At 35.1% G+C, this 12,236-nt stretch overlaps 2 protein-coding genes across 51 annotated transcripts in view; one reads left to right on the forward strand and one right to left on the reverse strand.

Moving 5' to 3' along the window:
• Window positions 1-2,909: 2,909 nt before the first annotated feature.
• Window positions 2,910-4,646, forward strand: LOC18431443 (uncharacterized). Its single transcript, XM_006841568.4, has one exon. The coding sequence runs from the start codon at window positions 3,000-3,002 to the stop codon at window positions 4,209-4,211; it is 1,212 nt and encodes a 403-aa protein (XP_006841631.1). The 5' UTR covers window positions 2,910-2,999; the 3' UTR covers window positions 4,212-4,646.
• A 5,272-nt stretch (window positions 4,647-9,918) lies between these two features.
• Window positions 9,919-12,236, reverse strand: part of LOC18431442 (uncharacterized) — a 30,631-nt gene continuing 28,313 nt past the window's right edge. For all 50 annotated transcript variants that reach the window (XR_016049634.1, XR_016049635.1, XR_016049641.1 and 47 more), the window contains 3 exons: window positions 11,145-11,236; window positions 10,940-11,063; window positions 9,919-10,333 (listed from right to left, as the gene is read on the reverse strand). Coding sequence is in view for 26 of the 50 variants with exons in the window: in XM_088858603.1 (XP_088714729.1) it covers window positions 10,265-10,333; window positions 10,940-11,063; window positions 11,145-11,236 (285 nt within the window). In the remaining 24 variants the exon portion in view is untranslated. The remainder of the gene's footprint in view (window positions 10,334-10,939; window positions 11,064-11,144; window positions 11,237-12,236) is intronic.

The raw sequence follows: 12,236 nt of genomic DNA on the forward strand, positions 1-12,236 counted from the left end.
CTTATTAGTTGAACCATGGTGACTTGTTGAGCAAGGCTCTCTCACCTATGTACCATCAGTACCTCTCTTTTTCTCTTAGAAAATTGCTGCGGCCTAGACCGCATTACCACTCCAAGATATCAAGCATCCATCTCCAATAAGTGAGGGTGCAGTTTGTATAGAGCCTAGGCTTTAAACAATCAAATTAGAGCCTACCTTAAAATAGTGTCGAGAAATGTGGTTTCAACACTGAAAATCTTTGTGATAGTCTTAAAATATATTTTCATCTTTATTTATAAAGTTTTAAGCTTAAAAAATAGTGCAGATCGACAGATCTATGAAAAGTTGAAAACCTTGAAAATTGATGGTAAAAAAATGCATTACAAAATACATTATTTTCAAAACTTCAAATCCATCCATGCATCTTGATGTCGAGATTATCAATTTGAGGATATTTGGGCATCAAAACAACCTCCTCTAGTGAAATTTTTGAGGTTATATGCTATGAGACCATTTACCATTTTTTGAGATTATATAAACTTTTTACTATGAAACGATCTAGTGAAATTGTTTAGAGCCTTTGCTCTATATAAACTTTTTTTGAGATTATATACTATGAGACCATTACCTTTAGTACAAGGAAGGTACAATCAGTTTTGGCCATTGGATGTGAAATCCAATACGTTGAAATGTGTCACAAACTTTGGCCATTGCATAATCAATTTATATTTTTCATGCTTATGGACATAACTTCTTTGGGGTGAATCACTCTATAATGTGTGATCTTTTGGTGTATACTCTATTTTTCATGCTTGTTTATATTTTATGGTATGTTTGGATGATAATTAACTTTATCAGAAATAGACTATCTTATTTAAATTAATATATTTTGGAAATATTATTTTGTTACCTATTTATTATGTACCTTATATTATATACAATTGATTGCCAACTTAGCCATTTCTGGCTAAAAAAGCACAATTTCCGCAAATTACTTTGAATAGAATAAAAAATTTATGTAATAAAAGATAAAATTATGTGAAAAATTGCATACAAGTTTTAGATAAAGAAAAATATTTGATAGGACTACATCCCTATCAAAATAAATAAAGCCTCATTTTATAAATCATCAAAATTTGCTATTCAAGAATTAGAAAACATTTATATTGATCATCTTGGCTTAAACATTGTGGTTGTGAAAAAAAAAAAAAAAGGATTTCAAGCTCTAAAAATATAGTTATTGTAAGAAATTATCTGGATCACACATTTCGCCCTAAAAATAAGTGTTCGTAGATCCGTAAGATCTGTACCTTTTTTTAAGTTTTGAATTTCATTGTCAGTGTTGGAATTTGATTTTAGAACCATCATAGATATTTCTTTTGTCGAAAGTTCTTTTTGGACAAGGATTTGATGTAAGGCTTTATTTTGATTTCATAAAGCCTAAGCCTTATAGAAACCACATCCTTTCAATAATTTTATGTTGGACACTATCTAACATATAATTCATTATCACTTTTAACAAGTACATCCAAACAACTCTATATTCACTTATTTCTTTTTTGAAAAAGTTTAAATAAAGCTGAGGCTCTAAACAATAAAATTAGAGCCCAACTAAAAAGTTTCATTAGAAGAGGTGGTTTTGATGCCTAAATATCCTCAAATTGATCATCTTGACATCAAGATGCATAGAAATAAGGAAAAAATGGATTTCAAGTTTTGGAAATATTGCATCTTGTAATGTAGTTTTGGAGCGCATTAAAACAACCTCTTCTAGTGACATTTTTGAGGTGGGCTCTAATTTTTGAGGTGGGCTCTAATTTGATTGTCTAGAGCCTCGGCTCTATATAAACTTTTTCCTTATCAAAATATTAAAAAAGTTTATATAAGGTTGCAACATTAAAATGTAGAATTAAAGGTGCATTTCAAAAATCCAATATAGAAGGTTGTTTTGGTGTTGGAAAAACCTCTAACTGATCATTTAAACATTGAGATGTATGAATATAGAAGAAAAAAAAAAAAAAAAATTGAGTTCTAAAAATAATGTATCTTGCAACAAATTATCTAGACCGTTCATTTTCAAGATTATCAAGTGTTTATAGATCTAATTGATTTGAACCACATTTAGAGGCTTATGAATTTTTGACACCAAAATTATATTTATGATAAAATTTGGAGGCGAGCCGGGTTGTTTAAGGTTGCAGCACCCTTATAGAAACCACACCCTTTTAATAATTACATTAAAGAGGATCCTGAATTGTAAAGAAACTTTAGTCGCTTCCAAGTTCCTTCCTCGGGAAGTCGAAATGTGAATATTAGGACAATTCCAAATGAAATATCAACTTATCGATGTGACCCCTGCAACCATTTTAATTTAAATATTAGTATAATGGGTGTGAAATCGTGTCTATCTAGGAACCACAATGCATGCTATGATATATGCTCCTCAAACAGCATAAAACCATAATATATATACATTATCATCATGTAGCAATAAAATTGTTGTTGTTCTTTAAAAAAGAAAAAGAGATTATAAAAAGTAAACTTAACAGTAAAGCAATGAGAGAGGGTTAATGAGGTTATGCCTGAGTTTTCAGACCTTTATTAAAGGGGCGTGGTTTGTAAACAGATGAGGGCCTAAACAATCAATATAAGGTGCACGTCCAAGGATGTTGTTTTAATGCTGGAAATTAATGTGCCTCAAAAACTCAAAATCTTGAAAGTTGATAAATAAATAAAAAAAACTGCAAGATCCATTATTTTGAAGACTTATATCCAATTGTTTTTTCTCTTTTTGCGCATCAAAACAAAACAGTGAATAATATTTTGATCGTTTAGAGGCTCACCCTTATGTAAAAGTTTCTTGCTTTTCTTGATGTTCACAGGGTACACCACTTTACATATAACAAATAAAAAAAATAGAGATTGAACCAATTCCCAAATCTCCATCTCACCAAACCCTCTCTCTTCCCTTCCCTTGCCTTCCCTTTTCTCTGCAACTGTGAGCGCACAACATACCAGAAATGTCGTCTCTGAAGGAAAAGAACGGCGTGTGGGTGCCTCGTACTACCACCCAACAACCTCCTACTCGCCAAACCAGGCACCCCAAAAACCCTAAACCCAACTCCATACCCAAACAAAACCCTAATAATAGTCCCCCTAAACCCCATCACAACAACCCTGCTCCATCCAATCGCCATCAAATTCCTAATCCATCTTCGAATCACCTCAAATCCAAAAACCCACAGAAACCCAGTCGCTCTAAGCACTATCAAAACCCTAATGCATCTGCTAATCACAATTACCCACGAAACCCTAGTCCATCTTCTAACCAGCCAAACTCCAGCAACTCACAAAACCCTAATCCATGGTTTGACCAGCTCGATCCCAACAGCTCAAAAAACCCTAACCCATGGTTTAACCAGCTCGATTCCAACAGCTCACAAAACCCTAATCCATGGTTTGACCAGCTCGATTCCAACAGCTCAAAAAACCCTAATCCATGGTTTGACCACCTTGATTCCAACAGCTCAGAAAACCCTGATACAACTAACCACCATCAAAACCCCAATCCATGGCCTAACCAGCTCGATTCAGGCAACGCACAAAACCCTAATCCCTTTCTATCCAATGAACCCACCATGTTCACTGTGACTTTTGCCGGCCAATCGGTTGAGACCACCATCACAAGCGAGTCTTCAATTGCAGACGAATGGGTTCAGAAAGTCATAGGAAAAAGGAAGAACGATAATGGCTTTTTGGTGGGTTTGGACATAGAATGGAAACCCAACTACGGTAGAGGCCAGGACAACGAGGCTGCATTGCTTCAAATTTGTGTAGAGAGAGAATGCCTCGTACTCCAGCTTCTCTATCTAGACAGCCTGCCTCGTGGCGTGATGAAGTTTCTCTCTCATGCCAATAATTGCTTTGTGGGCGTCGGAATTGCGAATGATTTGGAGAAACTCGAGGATGATTATGGCATGAAGTGTAGAAATCACCTGGAGCTGAGAAAAGTGGCTAGTGAGAAGATGCAGAAGAAAGATGTTTTGAACTGTGGATTGAAGGATCTGGTAAAACAGGTTTTGGGGGTGGAGCTGAACAAATCGAAGAGGATCACGATGAGCGATTGGTCGAGGACGTGCTTGACAGGGTCGCAGATAGAGTATGCTTGCTTGGATGCTTATGTTTGTGGAGAGATGGGCAGGGTTTTGGTGGGTGGGTATCAGTATGAGTGATGGTGGTGGTAAAGGTTAGAGAGAGAGAGTGGGGGAGGTTATGAGAGAGAGGGTCGATTTGTTACCTGGAGTGTGGGAGAAAGGGGATATGGTGTTTGGGTTTACAAATGGAGCTGGAGGGTGTTCTGTTTTCTGTGCTATGAGGTGAAGCCATGGGCGTTTTGTTTCCTGGTTTTAGAGAGAGAGAGATGGTGTGTTTGATTGATGGGGTGGTGACAAATCAGGGAAGTGTCTGATTCAGCATTGTGTTTGTCCATTTCACCCGTTTTTAACTGTTTTTTTGGGATTTTTATTTGAAGCTCTGCTAAACTTGGGTTTCTTTCTTCCTTGTACATTTGCTTGCTTATCTGCGTTTGCTTCTTACATTACCTGCGTTTGCTTCTTGGATTATTGTATGTCTCGTGATCCGCATTTCCAAAGAAAATGAGGTTCCTATATTGCGTTGTGCACATTGGGGTGTTTGATTTCATGGAGTTTTGCAAAGTAGGAGTTGAACATCTCAGTTCCATGTTTATATAAGGTTGCAATGTGAACATAAAAAATCCATCTGAAAAGGTTATTTGATGTTAGAAAACCCTTTAAACATTGAGATGTTATGGATTTAAAAGAAATATTTTGAATTTCAAAATAATGCATCTTGCAACACATTGTTTGGACATATTATTTTCATGTATTTGTAGATCTACTTGATTTGAACCATTTTTTAAATTTAAAATTTTATAATTAGATATAAAAATAGATTCTCATATCTTCCTAAGAACTTTTGAAATCAAAATTACATCATATGATATAATTTGAAGGTACGTCTCGCTTCAATTGTTTGAGGTTGCAGCCTTATACGAACTACACCCCTTCCGATTTGATTTCACCCGAGAAGAGAACCCGCAAGGTGGAAATGCGGCCCTTGAGTGGAAACCTGTCCGCACATCATAAATGATGGAAGGATCCCTTCCGTACCATGGCCAAAGTATCCAGCCGTAAAAAACGTCCTTAGAGGTTTTGGTTTTTTTTTTTTTTTTTTTGGGTAATTCAGTGTTAGTTTGTTTGAGGCACCTCCTAAGGGGTTTTGGTTTTTTTTTTTTTTTTTTTTGGGTAATTCAGTGTTAGTTTGTTTGAGGCACCGATTTAAAAAACGGCGAGTCGAATCGAATTCGTCCGGTTTGACTCGAAATCAAGCGTGCCCGTGCTGGTTCCAACCGAAAATCGGGAACCGCCCGGTTCTAGAGTGGAACCGTCGGTTTCCATCCGGTTCAGCCCGGTTCTAGAGTAGAACCGTCGGTTCCCATCCGATAACCACCGATGGGAAATGCGGCCCTTGAGTGGAAACCTGTCCGTACATCAGAAATGATGGAAGGATGCCTTCAGTACCATGGCCAAAGTATCCGGCCGTAAAAAAAGCCCTAAGGGGTTTTGGGTTTTTTTTTTTTTTTTTGGGTAATTCAGTGTTAGTTTGTTTGAGGCAGTGTTTTAAAAAACGGCGAGTCGAACCGAACTTGCCCGATTCGACTCGAAAACACGCGTGCCCGTGCCTGTTCCAACCTAAAATCGGGAACCCCCCGGTTCTAGAGTGGAACCGTCGGTTCCCATCCGGTTCAGCCCGATTCTAGAGTGGAACCGTCGGTTCCCATACGGTTTAGCCCGGTTCACACATGACACGCACGTGCGAGCATGCCCCACACACACTCACACGTGCATACGGGTATCCGAGCGCACGTGCGAGCGTGCCCCAAACAAGCGCACACGGGTGTCCGAGCGCACGTGCGAGCGTGCCCTATGCACACTCACACGTGCACACGAGTGTTCGAGCGCATGTTCGAACGTGCCCCATGCACACTCATACGCACACACGTGTGTTCGAGCGCACGTGCAAGCGTGCCCCACGCACACTCACACGCTCACACGTGTGTCCACATGCACATGCAAGGTTGCCCTAATATTTTTATACACATTTTATAATTCATATTGCATAAGTATTTATATACCAAATTTGAATACCCATCTTTCGATGTATTATAATTCCCAAACATCATTAAATGAAAACGAAATGTAAATATACTCTATTAATCAGCAGTTTGTAATCACATGTAGTTAGATGGTTTGATGGTTATGATTTTGAATTTTTTACTTAAGGTCCCAAGGTTGAACCCCCTTAGGCATGTGTTGCATTTTTGTTGTGTATATAGTGGTTGGTATAAATATTTTTGTTGTTTTCGAATCCCTTGGGCATGTGTTGCATTTTTGTTTTATATATAGTGGTTGGTATAAATATAAATATTTTTGTTGTGTATATAGTGGTTGGTATAAAAATAAATATTTTTGTAAATAATATAAAAGACATAAAAAAATGAAAAATAAAAAAATTAATTTTTTATATAACCATTAATTTTTGTTGTATATAGTGGTATAATTATTTTTGTAAATAATATGAAAGGTATAAAAAAAATAAAAATAAAAAGTTTATTCTATTTGAAATCTCCATCTTTCTACTAACAATCTCTTTTACTAAATTTATTATAGAAACCTAAAAAAATAAATTTTTCGATAAATTGAAGTATTATTTCCAAAATTTGTACGCATTTTATTAAGTTTTACATTGATAACCAAATCTTTTATTTTATTTATGAATTTCTACATTATAAATCATGTAATGTACTATTTTTCTTACAGTTGTCAATAATACATTTTAAATTAGATAATATTACAAAATATTTTTAATTTGTTATTATTTGTCTAATAAAATAATTATAAAATGTAAACTAATAATTATAATTTCAGTATATAATATTATAATTAGTGAGGTTGTAATAATTTTGGATTATAGTTAGTTAGGCTGTAATAGTTTGGGTTTTTTTAGCGGGTTAGGGTTTTTCACCAAAACGAGATTTTAATGGCCATTCTTTCATTGATTAGTCTACTCTTTATAATAGTCCATATATAATTATATATTTTATCCATGATAATTCTATGATTTTTCTTTTATGTGATGCAAATTTAATAGTTAAAATAAATTTATACAGGGCAAAAACATCTCAATATTCACAAATTGATAAAAAAATGAAAGTTAATAATGTAGTGCCCTCATTTTTTATTGGATTCCTAAAAAACAACATTAATAATAAATTTTAATAATTTTTTCGGATTTTTTTGAAGCTTTAATCCGACCGATTCAACCGATTCCCGATCCGGATCGCCGATTCGCCGATCCGGATCTGGGTCACCGATCCATTTTTTAAATCATTGGTTTGAGGTGATAGTAATGGGAACGGAAACTAGAATGCGGTAACTAGGGTGTGGAGATATTACCATCACCATCCCAGTCCCTTTTTTAAAAAACCGCCCTTGAGGTTTGCATGCAAGATCCATATATTTTTTTATTTTGATCTAGTAACAACTATTTAATTATAATTAAAAAATTGTGTGGAAATGCTTGTGTATGATGCTTACAAAAATTGAGTCATTTTGCCTTCTACAAACTTGTGTTGATATGTATTAATAATTTAAGAAAAAATTTTATATAATGTTGACACCTTAAAATTTAGAAGAACTAATGTGCACCTATAAAATCCTATGAAAAAGGTTGTTTCGATATTAGAAAAATGTCTAATTAATTATCTAGATATCAAGATGTATAGATATGACGAAAAAAAAAAGAGAAGCGATTTCAAGTCCTAACCATAATTCATCTTGCAACACATTATCTAGGCAATCCATTTTCAAGATTTTTATGCATTTGTCGATCAGCTTGATTTGAACCATTTTTATATCTTAAAATTTTATAATTAGAGGTAACAATAAATTCTTACAAATTTCCAACATCAAAATTGGATAGTTTGTAGGTGTACCTTTGAATCTTTAAGGTGCACTTCATGCAATTCACATCTAAAAACTATTCCTGGAAATGCACATGGCCATGGTCCCGAAACTCAAAACTCTTGCGCTTTGTTCCATGAGGTGGTGGTTGTGGCCAGTAGATTGGATTAGATGGTGATGACTAGCACTATCATGTTTTCATAGTCTTAAAGGTTATTTGAGCATTCTAATGTTTCTTTATCGAAATGTGTTCCGAGTGTTATCAAGATAAGAGCGTGCATCAAATTAATGAGAAGTCTGGCCCAATCAAAATTGGTCCTATTGTAGGTCAATGGTTCAATCGGATTTTAAAAAATATTTTTCTTTTTTTAAAAAATAACATTTTAAAATTATATATTATATCTTAACAAAGTTTCCCACTTTGTTTTGGCCGGTCTATCCAGTCGACCAAACTAGTAAAAATCCATAGAAATTGATTTTGACCAGCTTTTTATTAAACTCCATTTTTAATCTTGGACTACACCGGCAAAGCACCAATAAGCAATCGCACTGCCGATTTAATCCAGTCTTGATAACTATAACACATCCAACGAGAATATAGGAGCATGCTTCCTATAGTACCTTCATATCACAGTAATATCAGCATGGGCTAGGTTATGCTCATTCTCTCCCAATGTACGTCAAAATCCTTTTAGATGTCAACAAGAGGTGGTTAGGGTTCATTATTCATCAGCTAGCTCAAAATCCATTGATTCATAAAATATGAGCACACCCAAATCGTCCCTCGTTCGTTGGCATAAGATGGATAGGGTGATGAGTTGATGTGAAGACATTTACGAGGCCTGCCTTTGTTATTTTGGGGAATTTACAGTTCTTTTTTATGTGGGAAAGCATGTGGCGTGTTCAAATTTTCGTTTTTACCTGTCCAACTCGCTTGTTACGACGACCAGGACTGGCCAAATAAAATGGACAACTTTGTTTTTAGATATAGTACATAATTTTAAAATATTACACACATTTTTTTCTTAGCATTTAACAATCTGATTTTTATTAAATCAAATCCCTCACATATGGTAACATGTTTGATATTGATAACACTAATACAACCTCGCCACCTACTAAAAAAAAACAGCCTAACTTCTCCTATTTATAGTTCTCCTATTTATAGTTTGGAAATTTCGACCGAGTTACATGTAAGTACCCCAATATGTTCCAAATTTAGAAACACGCTTTTTCCATTAAAATCTGTAGTTCAAGTTTGGCACACTTCAAACAAGGAGGGGCACTTTCATTTGCCAAAAGATTTCATGCTACCAAGGGAGCATCCCATACATTTACTTGCTCACTCAATCTAGAAGTATTTTTAAAATTCCAATTTTTGAGATGTAACATCTTCGACCCACATGCGAAAAAAAAAATTTCCAAATTGAATTCTCTATGGGCTTAAAAAAAAAAATATCAAGATTGAATGGAAACCATCTCATTTTTTTAAGAGCGAGATCTAATTATTGGAAAACTAAAATTTCTTTTCCTTTATTCTTTATTCTTTTTTCTTTGAATATAATCTATCTAAAGATTTTTTGGTGGTTCCCATCGGACTAAATAAATTTTCCCAAATTAGTCTTCTACCCGAGTGGAGTTAAAGTGTACAATATATGCTCCTATAGGAGCATAGCATATGCGCTCCTTTTATTTTGTGTCAAACTGGTTTGAGACCAATGACAAAACCAACCCCACATTCTGTGGGTATAACCCTAAAAGATTTTTCACTAAAATCCTTTTGCCCCATGTTCTGGGAAGGAATAAGTAGGGGCATTTACATCATCTGAAACAGCCTAAAGGAGCACAATTACCATGACGACCCCACATGTTCTCGGTTCCAAACACAAAACAAGGGTAATTTAAGCTTATTAATATAATACTAGCTGAGAGTACGGGTACTCAAAGTCAAGAATTTTTACAAAGTATACTCTTGTTGGTAAATTACTTAATTAACAGTAAGTTTTTGAGATGGTTAACATTTTCATTAACCAACATTTTCCTAAAGAAGAGAAGCCAAATATACACCATAATTTAGATAGCATACAAAAACTTTCTACAAAAAGAAAAATCTTACAAAACATTTTAGCAGCTACTAGAACCTTAAACGTGACCTTGTAGTGCCAAAAATAGGTTCAATACCTCTCTATTTGAACTTGTTTTCAGGGGCCATGGATAGATGATACATGACGAATATGACTTTTCTATAAGGATGTATCATGGAAGTAGGCTGTGATTCCTTTTAGTTTTCCCTTCACATAGTTCTTCTCCACCTAAAAAACCAAATCAATCAAAAAGTGATCAGGCACAACAATATGATAATGTGAAGTTTGCTACTAGGACTTGTAAAATAAAGCAAGATCCAAAATTAGGCAGTTGATTTCGAGTCTGTAATCTCTCTCACTAGGTTGAGGTTTGACCATTTGAGGCTTTGAACCCATTCTTAACCAATCAAATTGGATAAAAATAATGATCACGATCAGTAAAACCGAAATAGGATCAACTGGCCAATCTAAAACAATCTGCAGTGTGGTCCTCATTCTTGACAGTGTGAGTGCTTCATAAAGTCATGGTTATTCTAGTGAACTAGCATTCAGCACTAGTGCGAAATGTATGGCTGGACAACATGCCATTCTTGTTAGTTAACCTTCTCTCAAAAATACATGGCATTCTTGTTATCACGAAGAATAAGTAAAACTTTTTCATTAAGGAGTAATGGAACCAGCTCACCAATGGGCCATCTGACAAATTATTTGTCACTGCATAGTTAAAAAGTTAATATCCAATAACCAATTAAATACTTCAGCACCCATAATTTCTACCAAGTTTCTGGAATATGTAAATAGATAATATGTCCAGAACAATTAAAGAAAGAATACCTCAACCATCCAGGGAGGGCTGGCTAGCAAGGAGAGCTCTGCCACTTGATTTAGGTCCACATTTCGGGGCAGGAACATGACAACCGTTGACGCAACCACCCTCGCAGTATCAAATAGGAAAGTTCTGTTATGTAATAAAGTTGATTAGAGAGAGGAACTTCAACCGTTAGTTCCAATTCACTGAAAATATTAAAATAAGGCATACCCTCCATAGGGCCTAAGCATGTTGATATCATATTTCTGAACCTTGGCATAGTCTGGACCTCCCCAAGGAGGAGACATGAAAACAACATCTGCCTGCATGTAAAACAAAATACAAATGATTCAGATGTAGTGTCATGAGCAGATTTTACGGTTTCCTCTGTGTGGCAAGCAGAACAAAATAGCAACTTTAGACCTTAGAAGCCAGATTCTTGCTAGGCTAGCACTCCCGATTCCATGTTTGATGATTGCCAGGCAATTCCTATTCCAAATTCAATTCCATTGGAGCTTAAGCCCAAAAATCTGGCTCCTAATAATGTTCATACTATACAGAGAAATCTAAAATCCAAAGCAATATATGAATGAAAGAAAGGGTGGACAATTTATTTCAAACTACACCAATACCACAATTGTTTTTTTTTTTTTTAATAGAGTAGAATTAATGTAGACCAATATATCTCATGAATGTATTCTTATGCTGTAAAGAGCTCCCGGCTTGTAGGAAGACATTTTTTGCGATTCTTATACATATTTTCCTTTACTCTTATACAAACGTTAACATTTTCAAAAAAAAAAAAGGCATATAGGAAACAAATAGTGAAATATTGCCATAGTTATAAATATGATGGAATGGATCCAGCATGAATCAAGAAAGAATAAAAGAGCATCAATGTTACAAAGAAGATCCAAATGCATCAACCACCATTAGTTAAAACATGACTTGTTAAAAGCAGAACAATGCCCCTATAAAATAATATCAGGTTCCAGAATCTGGGACAAAAGATTGAGTGCAGGTGTTTTTACATAAACAGGCACCATATGACAATAAAAGTTGATTGTAGCATCATCAAGTGGTTGTGACACAGGCATATTTAAGAAATATGGAGGTGAGAATAGCATGCAGAAAAGCCTATGACGAAAGGAAAAAAGACCGTAATATCATCATTTAGAGTAACAGCTCCAAACTATGGGTATCCATACCAGATTAGCCACCTAAATTTTTGGATACATGATATTGGGTTCATCGAATCCCCTAGAGCTCAAAATCAAAGATGGTAATCAATAACAAAAGTATCCTTGACGGAGTTGATACACA

The sequence above is a fragment of the Amborella trichopoda genome, chromosome 2 (assembly GCF_054954075.1).
Source record: "Amborella trichopoda isolate Santa Cruz 75 chromosome 2, AtrichopodaSantaCruz75HAP2 v2.0, whole genome shotgun sequence".
Classification (NCBI taxonomy): domain Eukaryota; kingdom Viridiplantae; phylum Streptophyta; class Magnoliopsida; order Amborellales; family Amborellaceae; genus Amborella; species Amborella trichopoda.

Bases quoted from the DNA above. Each gene is read 5' to 3' on its own strand.
- LOC18431443 (XM_006841568.4), top strand. From the start codon at position 3,000: ATGTCGTCTCTGAAGGAAAAGAACGGCGTGTGGGTGCCTCGTACTACC.